The 19999-nt window shown below is 38.2% G+C and overlaps 1 protein-coding gene across 1 annotated transcript; it reads left to right on the top strand.

Annotated features, from left to right (window-relative positions):
• Positions 1-17474, top strand: ARV1 (ARV1 fatty acid homeostasis modulator). The gene is made up of 5 exons (XM_005518561.3): positions 1-156; positions 9347-9466; positions 11074-11227; positions 12390-12614; positions 13096-17474. The coding sequence occupies exons 1-5, from the start codon at positions 58-60 to the stop codon at positions 13200-13202; spliced, it is 705 nt and encodes a 234-aa protein (XP_005518618.1). The 5' UTR covers positions 1-57; the 3' UTR covers positions 13203-17474.
• Positions 17475-19999: the final 2525 nt, after the last annotated feature.

The following is a 19999-nucleotide window of genomic DNA, read 5'->3' as shown; positions in this document are numbered from 1 at the left end:
CGGAAACGAGGCGGCGGTGTGGAAGCGCTGACAGGGCTGAGCGTTCTCCCGCGTCCCATGGCGGCGCTCGGCGCCTACCGCTGCATCGAGTGCAACGGGGAGGCGACGGAGCTGTACCGGGACTACCAGCGCGGGGTGCTCCGTATCTCCATCTGCGTGAGTCGGGGCGGCGGGCAGTGCGTGGGGGAGGCCAGTAATGCACGTGGGAAGCTCTGACGTCGGCAGGCGGCAGCGGTGGCGCGCGGCACGTGGTGGTGGGCCCGGTGGCACGCGGGAGCCCGAGCCCCTTGGAGCGCCCCCTGCTGCCGGGCTCGGGCCGTGCCCGCGCCTTGTGGCCGCTTTCCCTGAATCCCTGTGAGGAAAGGCTGAGAGAGTTGGGCCTGTTCAGCCTCTAGAAGAGACGACTGAGAGGGGGACTCATCAATGTGCATAAATAGCTAAAGGGAGGATGTCATGAGGCTCTTCTCGGTGATGCCAAGCAATAAGACAAGAGACAATGGACAGAAAATGATGCGCAGAAGTTCTGCTTGGTTGTGAGGAAGAATTTCTTCATTGTGCGGGTGACTGAGCACTGGGAGAGATTGTCCTGAGAGGTTATGGAGTCTCCCTCACTGGAGATGCTGAAGAACCATCTGGACACAATCCCGTGCCAGGTGCTCCAGGATGACCCTGCCTGAGCAGACAGGTTGGACCAGATGACCCCCTGTGGTCCCTTCCAGCCTATTCTGTGATTCTGTAGGACTTCTATGTGCTCTGCTTTCCAATGCCATTTCCTGCTGTTCTTTGAGTGCACTCGTGTGGTAGAGCTGTCCTGACTGGCCTGCATGCTTCTGTACAGGGCACTGCAGTGCGTCTGCTGCTGTGTGTGCTCGGCCTGGCTCTTGCTGAAGGGCAGATCTGAGCGTGGCTCCGTGGTTGGACACAGCTCCCATGTCACTGGACCTAAATGTCAAGGTCTGAGCCATGATTATTTAAAGGGACTTAGGGGTCCTGGTCACTGGCAAGCTGAACATGAGCCAGCAGTGCCCTGGCAGCCAGGAGGGGCAGCTGTGTCCTGCGGGGCATCAGGCACAGCATGGCCAGCTGGGCAAGGGAGGGGATTGTCCTGCTCTGCTCTGAGCTGGGGTGGCCTCACTTCAAGTCCTTTGGGCAGTTTTGGGCAAAACTGTGTAAGAAAGATGTAGAGCTATTGGAGAGCATCTAAAGAAGGACTACAAAGCTGATGAAGTATGTAGGGGGGAAGCTGTATGAGGAGCAGCTGAGGCATATCCAGTCTGGAGAAGAGGAGGCTGAGGGGAAACTTCACTGAAGTCTACAACATTCTCTTGCTTATTAATTTGGTCATGATAAGCAGCTCTTAAGGCAGCCTGGGAGCCAGTAGATGGCACTCATTCCCCTTGGCATTTAACCATTTGAGGACCAAAGATCCTTGCTTGTTGAACTGTGGCATGCCATATAGAATCGAAGACTTAAGTCCCAGTTACTGCATTCATCAAAAATGCTAAACTCATATAAAAAGAGTAAAAGAAAGAGCAAAGAATCACACATTTCTAGCAATTTGAAATTCTGTCTACCTTTCTCCAGGCAGCCCCAGGTCTGTACCATCTTTTACTGACTCGTACCAGTCTGTTTCCTCTGGCTATGTTGCAGGTTGTCATGGTTCAGTTTCAGTTCTAGTTGCTCTTATGTGGAGCATGTCGTATCATCTCTAAACTTTCCCTAAATTTCTTGCTACACAGGCAGTGCTGAGAGCAGGAGACATGTCAGCTCATGGTATATAAAGTGGAGATAAGAATGTTGAAAGATTGCCAAGATCAAAAGATTCTTTCAGTTGAACTGATGTGACTTTGAGTTTATCTGCATACAGCAGGAAAGCCGTACTGTTGTCTCCAGCTGCCAAGGCCTCATGGTTTCTAATAGAGCAATGCTTGGCTTACTTTTTCTTTTTAATCTGCAAGGATAGCTTTGTCTCTTTACCAACTCTCTGCAGGTATTCTATTCCTTGCAGGCAAGGCTGTGCTCTGGCCAGAGACCTGGAAAGTTGTTCATCATCATGCTGCTGACAAGGAAAAATAGTCAAGTACTGAATGTCATTTGATACCCTTCACAGACTTTCATGAGTAGTAATAGGAGTGTGTCAATGTTATGAATCTTCTTGATGATCAAACTTGAAAATCATGACTGCTTAGAAGTCTTCTTACTTAAAAATATATGAAGATCCCGTTTATCAGTGTGAAACATCATTTATATCAGATATGTATAAAACTTAGAGTGTAGGCCTCTAAAAACTTAAGAAAAATTAAAGGTCTGAAGTGAGATTAGAAGGTGTGATTACTCAGCCTGAGAACGTATTTCATCTGTCTTCATGGAGTAAGATCATTGAGTACTGCTGCTCCACTGTAGCATTAAGAGAGAAGTGAAAAATTCATAGAAAGGTTGTATGTTGATAGTCAAAGTGAGGCCAATGGGCATCATCTAGATAATTTGTTTTGTTAAAAAGAATTTGTGTTTCATTTTCAAGTAGTACCTGGAAATACTGACACCTTAAGGAAAAAAACAAACAACCTAACATTTGTTCCATATGGTAAGTAAAATAGAGGGTCCTGGAAAATTTGGAGCAAGCAGAACATTGTCAAGATCATCACTGTTTCATACTGACCTACAGACTTTCCCCAATAGTATTTTAAAGTTTTCCTTGATACATTAATAAATCTGCATCTAAAATATCTTTGCCATTCTCAGGACAACCCTGTCATTCAGCACTTTTTGGAACATTATCTCAAGGTTGAAGAAGCTGAGTTCTCCCAACAGCAACTTCTATCTAGCCCTACATTTATTTTAGGATGTGTTTAACCTGATCTGGGTGTGATTTTGAGGTGGAAGATTTAAATTTGAATGCTTAAGCAAAATACCATGATTTTGTATTCTGTTATTAATTTGTTGAAGAGAAGAATGAATTTTTTCCAGAGGCAAATACAAAAAACTTCCATTAAGGAACATGTGTTTCCAGCCCACAATATTAGAGTACAATTTTGGAAATTGAGCCTAATGTTGCTTTAGTTTAGTTCCCACAGCATTTGTTACTGCTCTTAAAATAATTAAAAGTTTCTTTGAACTCGGTATTATAATTTTATTGTGGGCAAGCATTGAAGACTTCACAAGTGTTATTTTCCACTCTGGGAATAAATTTGCAATGGATATTGAAGGAAATAAAGAAACTTTCTTCTATAAAACATAGAAGTCCACACAGTACAATTGGGTTGGAAAGGTCATGTCTTTTCTTAATAACTCTGCAAGGTGGCTAACTGCCATGAATTCCTCAAGTTCTGTAACTTCTTTTAAAATCTGTTTCATTTAATTAAGACCATTTTCAGCTGAAGCCTAGCCCCAGACCTCTGGCATTGCACATTCCTTCTTTCTGGAGATTCACATGTAGTGGATGATGAACCATTTTCTCATCCTGCATATACTTTGCTGTGGAAATAGCATTACAGAAGGCAGATGGACCTCTTCAATATGCTTTTTGCTTTCTTTGTGTGATAACTGAGGAGCGACAGGGGAGGGTGTGGGCATGTTAGGATTGCCTCCAACGAGGTGATGCTTGGCACTCACTTTGCATCTCATGGGTCTGGGTTTAGTCCTAATCTGTGAAAGTACTGATGTGTTCCCTATTCTGAGCGAGAAGTGATGGTGGAAGTATGCCTATGTGGCTCCTTCTACAGAAGGTTTTGGTAATTATTGAGACCCTTAAAATTTAATTGATCTGTAAATAATCTGCACTGAATATATTACAATATATTACAAACCTACCATTAAGAACAGTAAAGAAAAAATACTGTTCAAATAATGCTGCTACTACAGTAATAATGCTGGGGCATGGGGTGGGACACACGTTTGGCTAACCTGTAATAAATAAACTCTCTGAAGTGCGATAAATACAGAAAGAAATCAGCAAATTTCACTTACTCAGAAATAGAAAGAAAATCATGGAAACATTTTTAAAATTTGGTTTTCAGTTTCATATATGTTGTTATGTTTAAAAATAAAATGTTAAAAATGTTCCACACCATAACAAAGGAAAATAAATTACTCATGGCAATATATAGAGCACAGTCAGGATCCCCCTTGTGTTTTGTAATAAGAAAGCCAAATTGCCTGAGCAGCGCACACTTCATTTAGCTTTTCTGCAATTAAAAAATAATTGAAGAGCTCTTTTATTGCAGCAAGGCAGAGAGACCAAATGCTTTGAATGCAAAGCATTTATGTGGTATGGTAAAGAATCTGTCAAGAGTACAAAGATCATCCTGGAAAATAACATATGCTAATTTTACCTAACTCTATTTACAGACCAACTCATTACTGGGAAATGCATTATACATGGAAAAAAATTATAAAACAATATTTTTAATTTGCTTTCTGAAATGGAATACATCCGAAACTGGGCTGTTTTGTTTTTCAGTCTACTATGACACTTGGCTGCATCCCTAATAAAGAAAATCCCTGAAAGCATCACAGCTAATGTGTTTCATTATTTAAGGGTGCAATTGGGATTAAGGGCACTCTCACAAGAGTCTTTAATTTGCCTATGAACCTATGCAAATGGATCTGTGTGCATATGGAAGCTATGTAAATGTTGTTACAATTTGCTGTATATGTAGTCCAGCAAAAAATTGTAGCTTAATTTTGCCAAACTCCAAACCCTGGAGAAAAGGATACTATAATAAGACTGTTTCATTGATATTTCTAATGCACAGAGATTTGCAAATCTCCTGATTCCTGATGAGGTTTTCATGGTAGTTTTAGATCAGGATGAAGCTTTGTTCTTCAGTGTGTATTTCTACTCTCTGTCATATCCTATGGCTTCCTCTTCAGAAATTCTTTTCGTTTCTAGAAGTCCCATCCCAAAATATTTTTATTTAAAAATAAGTAATGTTTTATTGTTAGAGAGATGAGTCCAAAAAGTCATGTTCATATACTTCAGAAACTTAATCCTTCAGAGACAGAAGGTGTTTTCTCAAATATTTCTATATTGTATTGTATTGGGCACACATTTGTGAGCACTGTTTGCAAGCTGACTATCTTTGATGAACAAAGTAAGAGTTATGTTTTTGAGTAGTGTTTTATAAAAGGCTGATAAACATGCGGTTTGAATTAACATATCAGTACTTCTTTTTGGTTATATTCAATACAACTGAGACTTTAAAATGTATGTTACTTTCCTTAAATGTTTTGGATTGCTTTGACCAAAAAGAATCTCATATACTACGCTATGAAGATGGTTGTACTACCTTTTGAAGATTTTTTTCTTTAATTTGTCTTTGGTAATTGGTTTTTGTGGTTTTTTTTAAGATACCTAAGCAAACTTCTAAGTTACGAAATTGAAAGATTTTTTTTTAAACAACAGACAAGCATAGTCAAATCTTCTTAAATATTTGATTAGTCAAACAGTTCGTAAAGTAATACCCATTTAAATTTGCTAGAATATACACTTGCATATCATTTTTTAGGGGAGCACAGTATCTGTTGGACTTTTGTATGTCAGTATCAAACACTCGTAATGTTCCTTAAATTTGCCAGATTGGAAGAAGATGTGTAAATAGAATTTATGGTGTGAAGCTTGACTTTTTTTCTTCTTAACATAATCTGAAAGTAGCTTTTAATCAAAGTGGTGTCTATTTTTTCAAGAAAAAATACCAGTTACTTGTTTCTGATACCAATTAAATATTTAAGACAGAAGTTAAAAATGGCTAAAAGCATAGAGAAATCCAGTTACCTATTTTTACTGCTTTTGTGGTAACTGAGGCACTTCTTTGAGGAAGTCCAAAGAAGATGAAAAAGTTCAGGTATGTTACAGACAGTGCCACCTTCACTCATGCTCCCCAGGCCACTGACTGCAGCTGTGCAGAACAGCAGTGGGGAACGAGATGTGAGCACCAGGATTGTAGTTCACGCTAAACTGCATGATTAAAATCTTAAAAGTAAGTGTGCAAGCAGTTCTCCATAGCTGAGCTGCTCATACCAATCTTCTCTCAAAGTGATTATCAGTGTCCACAAAGTTACATCCCTTTAACTAGTTGAAACTATCTAGTGAAACATATGTGTATTTAAACTGCATCAATCCTTGCTAGCACTGATTTTGCTGAAGTCAGGCCTTAGTCACAGGTTTCCTTCCTAGGCATTTAAGTGTCAGATGTTTTGGTTGTATAGCTGGAAAAAATAATGAAAAAGCCAGATATGGAAAAAATTCTTTCTAGAGGGCATATTAGTTCTGTGGTATACTAATGGTATAGCAGCCATTATCCAATTAGTCTGTAGCAGTACACACACAAATCTTTTGCAGCAAAGGTGGTTTGTAGGTCTCAGAAATCCCTGGATGAACTCACACTGGCTAGGTCACTGGCTAGGTCACTGGCTGGGTAAGCACAGAGGACTTTTCCTTCTTGCAGCAGAGACTCAGATAGAAATAAAGTATATTAGGAATATAACATATATGAAGAATAGGACTCTCATCTAAGTCTAGAAGACAGAAATACTAAATTCAGCATAATTTTCACAGCTGCAGAGAAGGTTTGGTATTTGCCTGCCAGAACCTGTGGGGCAGAAGATACTGCTATTTGTGTACTCATTTGTAGCAGTCCCTATATATATCTGCAGTAAATTTCTGTATTGTTGGTTTTGCCTGGATGGTTGGTCTGATAAATTTTCATTATCTAAAATCCATGTCAGCTGTCAGTGAAAATTTTTCAATACCTCTTAACAGCAATTTTTTGGATCATTGTTTGATTGGGATCCTCTGATTGAAAATACCATTCTTTACTCAGAAAGATTTTTTGCCCTGGTAAAAAATGTTCTGTTGCAGGAGGATTTGAGAGCATAATGAAACTGGGTGTATGTAGAATACCCTTCATCTAACCTTTATGACACCCATTGTGTTGAATAATCTTATTTTGTATGGACTTGTCCAGTGCTTGTGTGAATAAACCTATTAAAAAAAATTGCACTTGTCTGATGCTACATCAACCCAGAGATTTGGCATATGCAAATTACCACCTATAAGAATATCTGCCCATGATTTTCCAGCAGAAAGAAATGAAGCAAGACACTGCCTCTAATTAAAGTAGCAATTTCTTTTTCCCTCTATTAAATCTTATAACTGTGGTCTTGTGTTAATTATGTCCTTTTTCCATCTCATTCTCTTTATTTTTAGACTTACCAAACTCTTGGTTAACTGAGCGAGTTTTTTAATTCATTACCTCTAACTTGTGTACTGTAATACACAGTATTGTCTTACTGAAATGAGTTAAGTTTTTCCTTAAGCTGGACCAAGAAACACTGATTAGAGGTTGCAGTATTCCCTAGATGCTCTATTCAGTTTATGCATTTATTTGCATAAACTGAATTTTTTTTTTACTTTGATGTTAGACTTCTAAGTCAATTTGCTCATGAAATTCTGCATTCTCAGATTCTCCAAAAATAATTCTGTTAAATAGCAAGGCAGAGTTAACTTTGGACACTGTTCTGGTTTTGCCTGGTTTAATTTTATGCCTAGTAGCTGGTAGAGTGCTGTGTTTTGGATTCAGAATGAGAATAATGTTGATAAGACACAGATGTTTTAGTTGTTACTGTTAGTGCTTATCCCAAGTCGAGGACTTTTCAGTTTGCCATGCTCAGCCAGCCAGCAGGTGCACAAGGAGCTGAGAGGAAGCACAGCCAGGACAGCTGACCCAAACTGGCCTAAGGGATATTCCATACCTCATAGGGTGTCATGCCCAGTAAATGAACTGGGGACAGCTGCTGAGGAGAGGCCGATCACTGGTCAGAGATGGAATGGGCATTGGTCAGTGGGTGGTGAGAAATTGTGCTGTGCAGCACTTCTTTCTCTTTCTTCTCTCTCTTACTATCTTCCATTTCATTAATATTATTATATTTTACTTTATTTCAATTATGAAACTATTCTTTTCACCACCCATGAGTTTTACCTTCTTCTGAGTCTCCTCCTCACCCTATTGCAGGGTGAGTGAGCAGCAGTGTGGTACTTAGGTGGTCTTTGTAGGACAGAAAAACAGATCTCTATAAAATTGAAAAACCTTTGTGTTCAATCCTGGGAGTTTGTCTGTAGGTGTGGGCTGTCTGATGCAGCATTTTTGACTGTTCCAGCATTTCAGAAAGTGGTGTGCCAACATTTCTCTTCTGGCGGTGCACCACCATGCACTCATTAAAATGGAAATAGAGACAATTCCTGTGACTGTTGTGTTCTCAGCCTGGCAGCTAAGGTGAAGACCGGGGGACCAAGATTAGCTGAGGTTGACTTGGAGGAAACAAGTAGCCAGCCTGGAGGATTAGCAGCAGGAGAAAGCTGCCCTGCAGGACAGCACCCTTCTGCAAGTGCATTTGTTCGAGCTGAAGTGGTGGCTGCTGCTCCTCTGCTCTCTGCTAGAAGTTAGTTCCCCCTCAGGTCTGCTAGATGAACCTTTTGTAAGATTATTTAACCTTCCTGCACACAATATAACAGCCTTTTATTAGCCCTAACTCAAATCAAGGAGTGATTAGCCAGGCAGGTGAGTCAATAAAGCTGGAAGGGATTGATGACAAACATTTCCCCAGTGGTCTGGGTGAAATAATCTCTCTAACAGACACAGCAGGAACCAGCAGATGTGTTGGAGAAGTGATGGTCTAGTGTCCTACTACTGCTTAGTGGCAACTGACTCTTTGGCTGTAGATCTGTGTGAAAACTACATTCTCAGTATTCTGAATGTATTGGTATTTACTCAGTGATGGAAAACTGGTTGAAACATCCAGACAATTTAATAGTGGAATGATGGAAGAACAATGCAACACCAAAAAAACATTTACTGTCTCCTGGAAAGAAAGAAAAAGGTAGGATAGGAGGATAAAGCATCTCTGAAAATAAGGAAGTGATAGAAGAAATTAATTTTCTTTCTTAAAAATATCCAAAATAACACAAAATACCCAGTAAATGAGCCATGATCAGTTTACCTTTGGCATGATACTGGTGCATTTCTTGAGTCTTGGGAAAGTAGTTTGGTTTTTTGCATGTCTGGAGCTCAAAATGATAACTAAGTCCATTCCTGCATAGTTAATTATCAATCTTAATCCAAAGCCTGTAAAATCAATAATAAATCTTTCTATTTTATAAGGGAAGTCTGTGTGTCAACTGTAGTGTCAAGGGAGGAGAAGCAATTTTTCTGGATAGATTAAAACTGTATTGAAAATGAAAATGACAAAAATTGCTAGTTTGTATTTATCCAGTTGTACTAAGATGAGAAAAAAATTATAAACTCTTCTTTCTTTTTTTCCCCCCTAATTCTTGTTTTGTGATTTTCAGAAATCCTGCCAGAAACCTGTGGATAAATACATTGAGTATGATCCTGTTATCATCTTGATTAATGCTGTTTTATGCAAAGCACAAGCATACAGGCACATTCTTTTCAATACAAAGATAAATGTAAGTTGCTATGTCCCTACCTTGTGACCTTTTGTGTTAAAAATACATTTAGGCTTGGTAAGTTGATTGTAATAGTTGTAAAACTTTAAAGACTGTTCGTCTCCTGTCCTTCCATAGATTTCAGCAAGCTGAACCAGTTATACAGTGAATAGAACACATGGAATCTCAAACTCCCATTGTTACTAAGACAGCTTCTGTTTTCACAGATGTGATGCTGCAGTACCAGCATCTACTCTAACCTGCCTATCACATTAATTGATGCTAAAAGGATGATGTGCTAAATTCCACTGTAAGAGAACAATCTAATTGTAAATTAATTTCCAAATTAAATTACTGTTGGAAACAATTATTTTTCGAATGAGCAACAGGAGTATAACATACCAAATTAACAATACTATGCCAGTTGAACCTACTTTACTAATTTCTCACAAGTTTCTCCCTGTGTAATTAACCATGCCCTCAAAGCCAGAGCAAAAGATGGTGATTTTCACTTGAATTGTGGTTGATGCAGAATTACATAGTTGGGCTGGTCAGGCTGGAGTGTAGAGGTGTAGCTTTTTAGTATTGCATATTTTTACTGTAAGGACTGATTTCCCAGGAGAGGGAAGCTAATCTAGACAAAATCTCTAAGCATAAGTATGTGCTGTGTTCATGTTGGTACCTCTTAGCCAGTCCAGTTTAAGCAGTATAGATAAATACACCTACCTCATCTTTCAAGCATAAATCTATCTAAATATTTTTAATTAATTTGGTGCTTCTGGAGACTGGTAACGATGTTTTTTGCGAGGCTTCTGGAAGGACTATCTGTGAAAAGTTCATTTATTCAAATAAATTGTGTTGAATTTTAAACTGGCAAAGCCTGTGCATGTATGTGCAGTTGGCATAATTTGCCCCCAATGGAAAAAGTAGAATCCATGCACAGAAATTGTTATGGCTTGTTTAAATCTGTATAAAGCCAGAAATCACCTCATATATGCACTGGCTTATAGACTGTATTATGTGGAAACTTGCTAACTGTGGGCCTCACAACATAGTTTTTGCAGTCACTTCAGAAGATATTTTAAATAGTTTTGTTTGGTTTATTGCTACCTTTATTTTGGTGCCTTACCCGTATATGAATTAAGAAATATTTTGGTATAACTACACTACAAGATTCTTCTAATGGAGATTATCCCAGGGAAAAAGAGAAACAAGGGTACTTAAACCAGTTTGCTGAATGGAGTCTTTAAGATGCCTTTAAACTGAAATTTTAGATAGTATAATTCTACTAGCTATGGCACAATTATAATTTTTCCTTCCTAGCTGAACAGCCTTCCCAATTTTAAGATAGTATGGATCAGGCCTTAGAAACCACAGTTATATAGCTTCTTCTGTGCAGAACTGTTCATGCAGTTTTGTACATGTTGTAATTTGACTATCACGTTAACAGATGATGTGTTAAACTAGTGGCTCAACAGAAGTAATTTTACTTATATTCTAAAGAAAAATAATATGCCTATGGAGTTTGTGTAGAGCTGTTGAAATCTATTTTAAATACTGATTTCATACTAATGCTTTAATTTATGCTGATTTAATTCTACTCCTTTTATTATTCTTTCGTTTACCAGATTCATGGGAAGCTCTGCATATTTTGTTTGCTCTGTGAAGCTTATATCAGGTGGTTGCAACTACAGGATTCAAGCCAAAATACAGATCCTGATGACTTAATCAGATATGCCAAAGAATGGGATTTTTATAGAATGTTTGGCATAGCTTCTTTAGGTAAGATTGGTGATATGTATTATATACTCTTTAAACATTGAAGAACTTCAAGCCCATACTGCAAAAATTGATACAGAATGGATGTGATGTCCAACCCAGTAAAGTTACACAATTACACACATACTCTCCAGTTTGCCTGCATTTAATGCAAATGCCTGTTTTGATCCTGATTACAGTTCAGACTGATAGGATCAGCATTTGATATGAAGAGACCGAAAAGTGGCAATATTTAGAAATCTTTGCCTGATACCTATTGACATAGTGTGAAGATCAGCATAGAGATCAACCTTATTTTCATGTTGACTTCAAGGTTCATTACTCAGTAAGGTGATACAACCTTACTACGGTAAACAATTGGGAAAAGCTGTATATGTTTGGGGTTGTTTTTTTAAACAAAAATACACTAAAATACAGACCAGTGTCATCAACAATAAAGAGTAAATACTTCTGTGCTCTAAGACTACACTTGAAAGCAGGGGAGTGGTTTTGTTCTATGCCAGTTGAAATATTTCAAAGTAGGTTTTTATAATATGTCAGTAAAAATATTGAACTGATTTTTCACTAGTGACTCATCTATTACAGTTATTGTGGGAGTGTGGGAAACAGTAAAGGTAAGAAGACTTTCAGAAGATGTGAAAATAGGCCTCAGAAAAGAAAAAGCATTATTGCCAGCATATCACAGGAGTGGTGTCAAAAAAAGTCTGGTAGCTCTATGGTATTTTCACCTTGGTGTTCTTTCTCATGCTGGATGAAAAGGGTTCATTGCTGGTGACCTTTTGCAAAGAAGACAAGGATTGATTTTGTTTTACAGCCTAACAGACTTTTTTTTACTAAAAAGTAAGAGTGAAGAGGTTCTTGTGCTTAGCTTCTTGTGCTTAGTTTCTTGTGCTGTGCTATATGGAGTCAGAAATTACAAATATGATAATCCTACAGATAGAATCCTGTGGTAGAATTATTCTGAATGTCATGGTATTGGATTGCTTTAAGGAATATTTGACTATTAAAATGAACACAGGAGATAGAGAACGTTTGTATTTGCCTATGGCTTTTAAAAAGTGAGTCAGTTGCCTTTGGGACATGTCATTTTACTGAAATTCATTCATAACTGGACTTGATTTTTGGCATTTTGTTCTCTCTTTCACATGCTCTTATTTCCTTTTAGAACAAACTTCATTTTTCATTGGCATTTTTATTACCTTGTGGTGGATGACACCTGAGATGCTGAAAAGAAAGTCAGACTTCATTTTACTTCTCAAAGCACTGCTGTTGTCCACCTATGGAAAGCTGCTGCTAATTCCAGCTGTTATTTGGGAGCACGACTACACACCTTTGTGCCTTGCATTTATAAAAGTGTTTGTCTTGATATCAAACTCTCAGGCAATTAGAGGTACATTTTTGCATTTTTTATTACTGCATTATGTGTATGGAATATGTGTGAGAGACTGCTAATGTTACAGTCATTATCACTGTTATCTTTTTAATCCATATCAGATATGTGACTGAAATAGCTCTAGTTTAAAACTGTGTTTTTAAAACTTTAATAGAAAGTGATTGAAACAAAAAAAAAATTAAAAATAAAGAAAAAAGTGCCTCTTATCTCACCATCATCTCTTTGTATATACAGTATTATATCCACCAGATCCATCTGGTGCAATTTGAGATAATTCATGGATCATTGAAACATAAAATAGAATTCTTTTGAGTTTATGAAAAATGAAAATTTCATATTCATTTTATTAATATCTTTAGAATGCAGACTTAACAAATTTGTGTTATTTCTTATACACACAAATTAATATGAATATTCACAGGATTTCCATGATATTCTTAAATCGTACATGATAAGTTTGTTCTGTTTTGTTTTGCAGTTACTTTGAACTTGAACCGAATACTCCCTTGGTTTGCCATCTTCTTTGGATTAATTTTGGAAAATGGCGTGGTCTGCTTGTTCCAGAAAATGGGATGGGATGTTTGAAATGTCAGCCCAGTGAAGAAATACCAACAAGACGATGATAATAATTTTCTAAGAATGATCTCTGCCAGCAGGCTCCAATAACACTGTTTTCACTGGGATAAAGAAGGTGATAGATAACAAAAAAATGTTAGAAGTTTGGCTGTTTACTGTGCTGAGCCATAAAACTTCAGCCTTAGGTTGTTTATTTTCCCATTAAAAATATGAATGTCTCACTATCCTAACAGTTCTATAAATCTGGCTGCATAGCTGTGGCTGTAAGAACAAAGGTACACTAAAAAAACCCAGCCCTGCTACCAATCAGTGCATTTTGGCAGAGAGAGGAGGATGAATTGTTCCCTTAAGAGGAAGGGAGTCAGTGGAAAAATGTAAAAGCCAAAATTTATATTTCCGCAAAACCAGATTTTCAAAGAGAAAAGTGAACATTTGCAAATAGTTTATTAGAGAAAAGGCCAGTATTCCAGAGTGAAACTACAATGGGAAAACCAAGCTGTATGTTGCTGGAATGTTTGTGTAACGATCCAAAATAATAAAACATCTAGTTCTAGAGAAATCTCTAGGAATGATAGGTTTAAACTGCCTTGAAATTTTACATGATCTCATAAATGCTGTTTTGTTCTGAAAGCGGAAGAAAGAGTGAAAGGACTAATCCCCAACATGCAGGGTTGATGGGGATACCACTTCTGCATTTAAGTCACATCCCCACACCCAGTCCTCATCTGGCTGTACATTTAGTGGAAGCAAAAATTGAGACATGAAGCCATTCAGCAACAGAGTAGTACTTTAAAAATAAACAAGCAACATGTTTAGGCCTAAATTAATGAAGAAACATTGATAGAAGTTCTACACCTTCATCCTCAGCAGGCAAAAGGAGAGCTAACTAGCCCACAAAGGAACTGACAGGATAAGTTTCCACAAGACAGTAATAAGGACACAAAACCACTTTTGTGCAGGCCAGTTTCCATTCATTCCATCCAATATTTAACTCTCCTGCTTGAGTTCTGGAAGGCTGTACTGTCCATAGGGATTACTTCCATTCTTTGTTTTCCTCAGATGCTGTCTCATGTCTGTGTTTTCCAGAATGAATGAAAAAACATTTTGCAACATCTTCAAGTTAATTCCAAACACATTTAGAGTAAGTCTAGATTATGACCACAGAAGACATCAAACCTGTTTGTCTGATGGAACTACCCATGCTGTGCTAGTTGATCAGAAAAGCAAATGGTTGCCGATTCCCTTTTATTAAATCAAAGGCTAACAGCACTTCTGTAGTTTGTGTTACACTTTGTAACTTCTTGAGCATGTCAGAGAAAGCAAAAAAAAAAAAAAACAAATTGCAACATTTTTAAGTATGTGAGACTCCTGATTTGATTGGTAATGAATTAATTTCCCCAAGCTGAGTCTGTTTTGTCCATGACAGTAACTGGTGACTAAACTCTCCCCATCCTTATCTCGACCCATGAACCTTTCCTTTTATTTTCTCTCCAGTGCCTAGCTGGAGAGTGACAGAGAAGCTTTGGTGAGCATCTGATATCCAGACTGTGTCAATCCACCACAACTCTGGATTGTCTCTTCAGAAAAATGTGCATGATTTCTAATGCAAATTTTGATTTTCTGACAGTGTAACAACAGTGCTTTGGTTTATTCTTCTTAGGTTATAGATTTTATTTTTTTATATTCATCATATGTGTCATGGTTATCTATACCCCCATCAAAAGAGGATTTTTGGTTTTTTTCAGGTATTTGGTCTGGCACTGGTTTCAGTCTAGAAGCTGAGTGGAGCCTATTTAAGTGTAACTGATACAGGTTATTATATGTGAACATGATGTCAGCAGCAAAATTGTAAATACAATGTATATAAATTTTATTTGAGGATAGTCTTCTTAAATTAAACTTTATTTTGAATTTTTAAAAACTGATTTCAGGTATTTTTTGAGTTTTTTCTCAGAACACCTAGAATGGACAGGAATACATTTTGAAAGCAGCAGTGTACCTATTGTGTCACCTACACTGACAACGTATCAGTTTTGCACTCTAATGCTGCCAGGAGCCACCACTGCCCTTACACAACTTTGAAGAGAAGACTATTAAAAGCTACAGAGCTGTGGAACAAAAGCAGGTGTGGTACAGGTTCTCAGTCTTCAGAGGCATCATTAGTAATGTAGGGCATTCAGCATTGTTTGGTGTTAAAGCTACTCATTTACCAAAAGTAAAATGACAAATACCCTAATATTTCATAAATCTAGGGGGAGCTTAAGAGAGAAGCTTTAGAGAGAACCAAGATTATTTTAAGGTTCTGCCTGTTTATCACATCTCTCTTGCTTTTACTTCTTTTTGTCTTTTGAACTCATATTTTTCCCATTAACTTTTTGTAATGAAACAGTTTCCTGTGCTGGAAGATGGATGGCAAATAGCCCTTTCTGTGTATCATTATTTGTTTCATTAGCTTATAGGAGAGGATTTATTTGAGTTAAAAATACAGCAGCCTGGAAGTGAGCCTATAGAAACTCCTTAAGTTTTGCTTGGAATCAGAAGGGGTATTTGGCCTGTGGAGCAAATTCAGAGCATTGCATGAAATGTACAGAAGAACCAGGGGTGTTATTGAGACTTGGATTGAGCAGTGGCTCAGTGATTGTGCAGTGGGTGCTGGACACTTCTGTGGGTCCAGAGGCCATGTAGCAAGTATTTAGAAATTAGTGTTTGCAAAACTGGAGAATTACAGTAAAAGTTAAGGAGGGTTAAGAGAGAAGGTAGGAATCTGGCAGACTTCTACAAAATTAAGATGGCAATAAAAACTAAGGAGATAGCATCTCAAGAAAAATATGGAAGAAAATACAAATTATAGAAATTTATGAGTGTATCATTATGGAAATATAAAAACATTCTACTCCCAAGTTTACAAATTATGAACATGAAAGAAGAGAATTTACTGCAGACATTTTTGCAATAGTCTGACAACACAAGACATAGCAGAAGATGTCTTCCAAGCAGTAAAGTCTATGAGTTTTCCCTAGAAAAAATACCAGTAACCGCATTACTTCAATGGTTTGCTCTATAGCCTTGAAAATACACTTTTATAAGGCAAAATTACCAATTGCACAGCAATAGAATTAGTCACTGAGTAGGAAGAGCTGTGCAACAGCAGAGCTTGTCCCTTCATGTGTGCTACATGAGGCTTTACTGGTGCAAGGGCTACTACCCTTGTGACCTCCTGCACATACAGACAAGGGAGCCCTTTCTTGCACACAAGCCCTATCTCAGAGGCATATAAGCTGCCATTTGTTACCCCAGTCTCCACCAAACTGAAAATAAAGTAGAACATCTGTACTGGAAAACTATTAGCTGATTTCTCATAAAACAAGCAGGCCCTTGTTTCTCAGGGGCTTGCCTGCTTTTGCATTCCTTGAGCCCTCCCTGGCAGGATAGTGCTAAGCACTGCAGTGCCATCTGGAGTTGATAAGGAAACCTCTGTTGATAAGGAAACCTGTTGATTTCAAAACTGGAAGGAACACACAGACACTTAGGTGGTCTTTGATTAATTTTTGTTTTTTAAAATCACAAATCCAAGCTTTTAAAAATGAACACCCATCTTCAGTTTAGAGAAATGTGAGAATGAAATTAGTGATGAAAAACCGGTCACAAAATAGTTGTTTTGGTGACTTGGTATCAAGGTCAAGTCAAGATACAACCACAAAAGCTATAAAATGCAAATTATTTCAGGACAACATCTAAAAACCTACATAGTCCCACAAGCTGGGATTATTCTGAGTCTTGTTGACTCTTCAAAAATTCATATGGCAAGAGAGAGAATGAATGCATTCCTCTGCTGCTAAAAATCAATAGGATCTTTGTTTATGAATTAATTTGAAACTCGGGTTTCTGCAGTTAAAATTTGCAGGAAGCTGTATATAACAAGATTCCCATTTTCTCTCCTGCCTTTTAGCTGTTCTGACCTTCTTAGTTTTTCCAGTAATGCTTACTGTCTTACTGAGGTGACAAGAAAGAAGATGGGAACATAAGGAGCTTCATAAAGTCTTTTTCCTAAACATGATCTGCTGTCCTAAATTTGTAAAGTTTTTTTGAGCTCTGTGTAGACAAATGACAGGTCTGCAAAGCAACTGTGGAATACTGCTAATGACATTTTAATTGCTGTTCATTAGAATAATATATATTGTTTGGTTTTTGGTGTTTTTTTTCCCCTGGGCAAAAATGCGATTTAAATTCCTTTACATAGAAGCATAAGAGTGTGAACTTCAGAGTTGTCACATGTGTTGGCTGATGCTGAAATAAATCCAAATGATCCCCTTGATTTCTTACAATCTCTAACTGTAATTCTAAGGACAATTTTTAGACAAAAGAACTGTTTTGCTGCACAGAAGTTCATGCCATGGCGCTCTGAGCACAGGACTGGGGACCTGAATTAAGACCTGAATCCTAATCCTGTCTTTAAGACCGACCAGGGCCGTGACCTTGAGCAAGTAATATATGTGGCTCCATAAAGTGATTGTATCTCCACCATCACAGGATTTGGGGGAGGATTAATTTGTTCATGTCTGCTTAGAAAGATGAAAAGCATTAAGTCCTTTCGGCTGCAGGTTGTTAGGAGTCAGTCAACACTGTGAATGTCAGATAGGAAACAGACATGCCAGGAGCCAGAAAATGTGAATATTAAAGGTGACATGTTTAAAGTCTTTGTTACACTAAGGGGAGCTTTAATTCTGACCCTCACTGGCATGCAGTTCTGGAATGTACACATCTGAAGACTTTTAGGCGTATATACAGCAAATCACTAATCCCTTATTATGATTTTGAAGTTATTGCAGCTGTTGTGTGCCAAAATAAATCTCAAGTTAATTTAAAACCTTGGAGCAAAGGGAAGTGGCACATTAGCTGATCTTACTTTCAGCTATCTAAAAGAAAAAATATCTAAAAGAAAAATAAGAAAAAATACTTTATTTGACAGTTTGAGACTTTCAGTTAGAAAGCACTGGTACATTTTGCAGAAAAATATTTCTTAAAGAAATACTACAAACCATTGGTATCTTTTCAGTAAACAAATTCAAAAACATCACTCAGATTTAAACAAGAAAATAAAATCTCAGCAACATAGAAGCACTTCTACTCACCTTGCACTCCTTCCTCAGAACTGCTTATTCACTCTGTAAGCATCTGTGGGTGTTACCTTTATAGTGATTCCCTGCCAGGCAAGCTGCAGCCCATCTGATGCTGTCATTCATGCATCACTCCTTAACTTTGATCCTTTCTTTGGTCTCTCACTTCACTTCCAGAATAAAGCCTTGGTTCTAACCATCAAAGCCACATATATATCATGTCTTGGCTACAGCAGAGCTAGTCTCTCTCTCAGTAGGGCTGCAGCATTCTTTTGATCACACTGAAAATCAAAAGCCAACAGAAGTGTAGTAATAACTAGGAAGAAAACATTTCCCATTGAGAACATCCACTGCATAATAATGCCACATACCAGCACCAGAAAAAATATTTTGGATTTTGCAAGATAGGGACCAAAAGTGAATGTGTCACATTGAGCATACACCTTATAAATTTGTCCAAAGCAGGAATCTGTTTCCACCTAAGGACATTTATCCTACTTAGTAGTGTGAAAATGGCAGATGGGTTGCACAGCAAGGAAAGCACAATCCATCTCTTACTCATCTTGTCCTGGGAGAGAGCAAAATGAAAATAAAATCCTGATGATTCATGAAGAATTTTTTCAGGAATGGTGGATGTTATTTGAACCCTTTTCTTTAGAGAAGCAAATTAACTTTGCTGTGTACGAACACAATGGCAGATATTTCTTTACACAACCACATGCCAAGACTTAGTTTGTACTAAAACTCTCATCTTTTCAAATGTATTTTGCACTTCTTTAAGTAGATTTTTTTCCTAAAATAATTTTCTGCTCAACTGAATTGTGTAATTTATGTAGATGACGTGTGTGTGTCTGTGTGTGTGTGTGTGTGTGTGTGTGTGTAGATGGAAGGAGAGGGAAGGTCAATCTGTGTTCCTATAACCTGTGCATTTTGTGCTGTATCTATGTATGAAATGGTGCAGCTTCTGTTTGTTTAAAGGTCCTACCCTGAAAGAAAAGGCCACCAGCAAGAAAGGCACCTTCCTCCCGCAATAGTTTGAGTATTGTGCAACAGAACAGATTGTATCAGTTTAAAAAAAAAGTCACATCCCTGATAAAACAGTATCAGAAGCTTGTAGAGATCACGTCTCCCTTCATTGTTACTCAGCTACTTTTATGTAACAAAATGCCAGCATGGTGATTCTAATCTAATTCAGCTGCACAAGCACGCTGACTGAAAATCCAGAGGGGTGTTTTTAATCCTCTCCAACACGACCTAATGAGGATGGCAAAACAGGAAGCCCTCGTGCACAGATCCTTCCTCACTATGATGGCAGAGTGGAAGGTGCCATCTGTCATTTCATGCCATTATACTGGAAAGTGCTATCTCCTCTAAACTCCTTGCAGCAGCTGCTCCTGAAGGCTCAGCTCTTTGTCCTGAGCAGGCAGCTGCCTCTGCCACCCCTTGGGAACAGTTTTGTTTTCACAGAATCAGACAGGGCTAGAAGTGATCTCAGAGGTCGTCTGGTCCTTCCGCCAGCCGCTGGGATGGAGAGGCACTCCTGACAGATGTTCTCCCTGGCAGGCAGAGATTCTGGCTCTCTGAGACCAAACCTAAGCTGCCTTTCCTACATTAGGAGACCTATCAGCTCCTAATGCGTGTAGTGGCAGTTTGATGCCCAGTTATTTTCCAACTATGACCATTTATTCA

The sequence above is a fragment of the Pseudopodoces humilis genome, chromosome 3 (assembly GCF_049639895.1).
Source record: "Pseudopodoces humilis isolate 2021_Gansu_Grassland_sample_001 chromosome 3, ASM4963989v1, whole genome shotgun sequence".
NCBI lineage: Eukaryota > Metazoa > Chordata > Aves > Passeriformes > Paridae > Pseudopodoces > Pseudopodoces humilis.
Note: the sequence above shows the minus strand (reverse complement) of the source record. Positions and strands in the feature narration are given on the sequence as shown.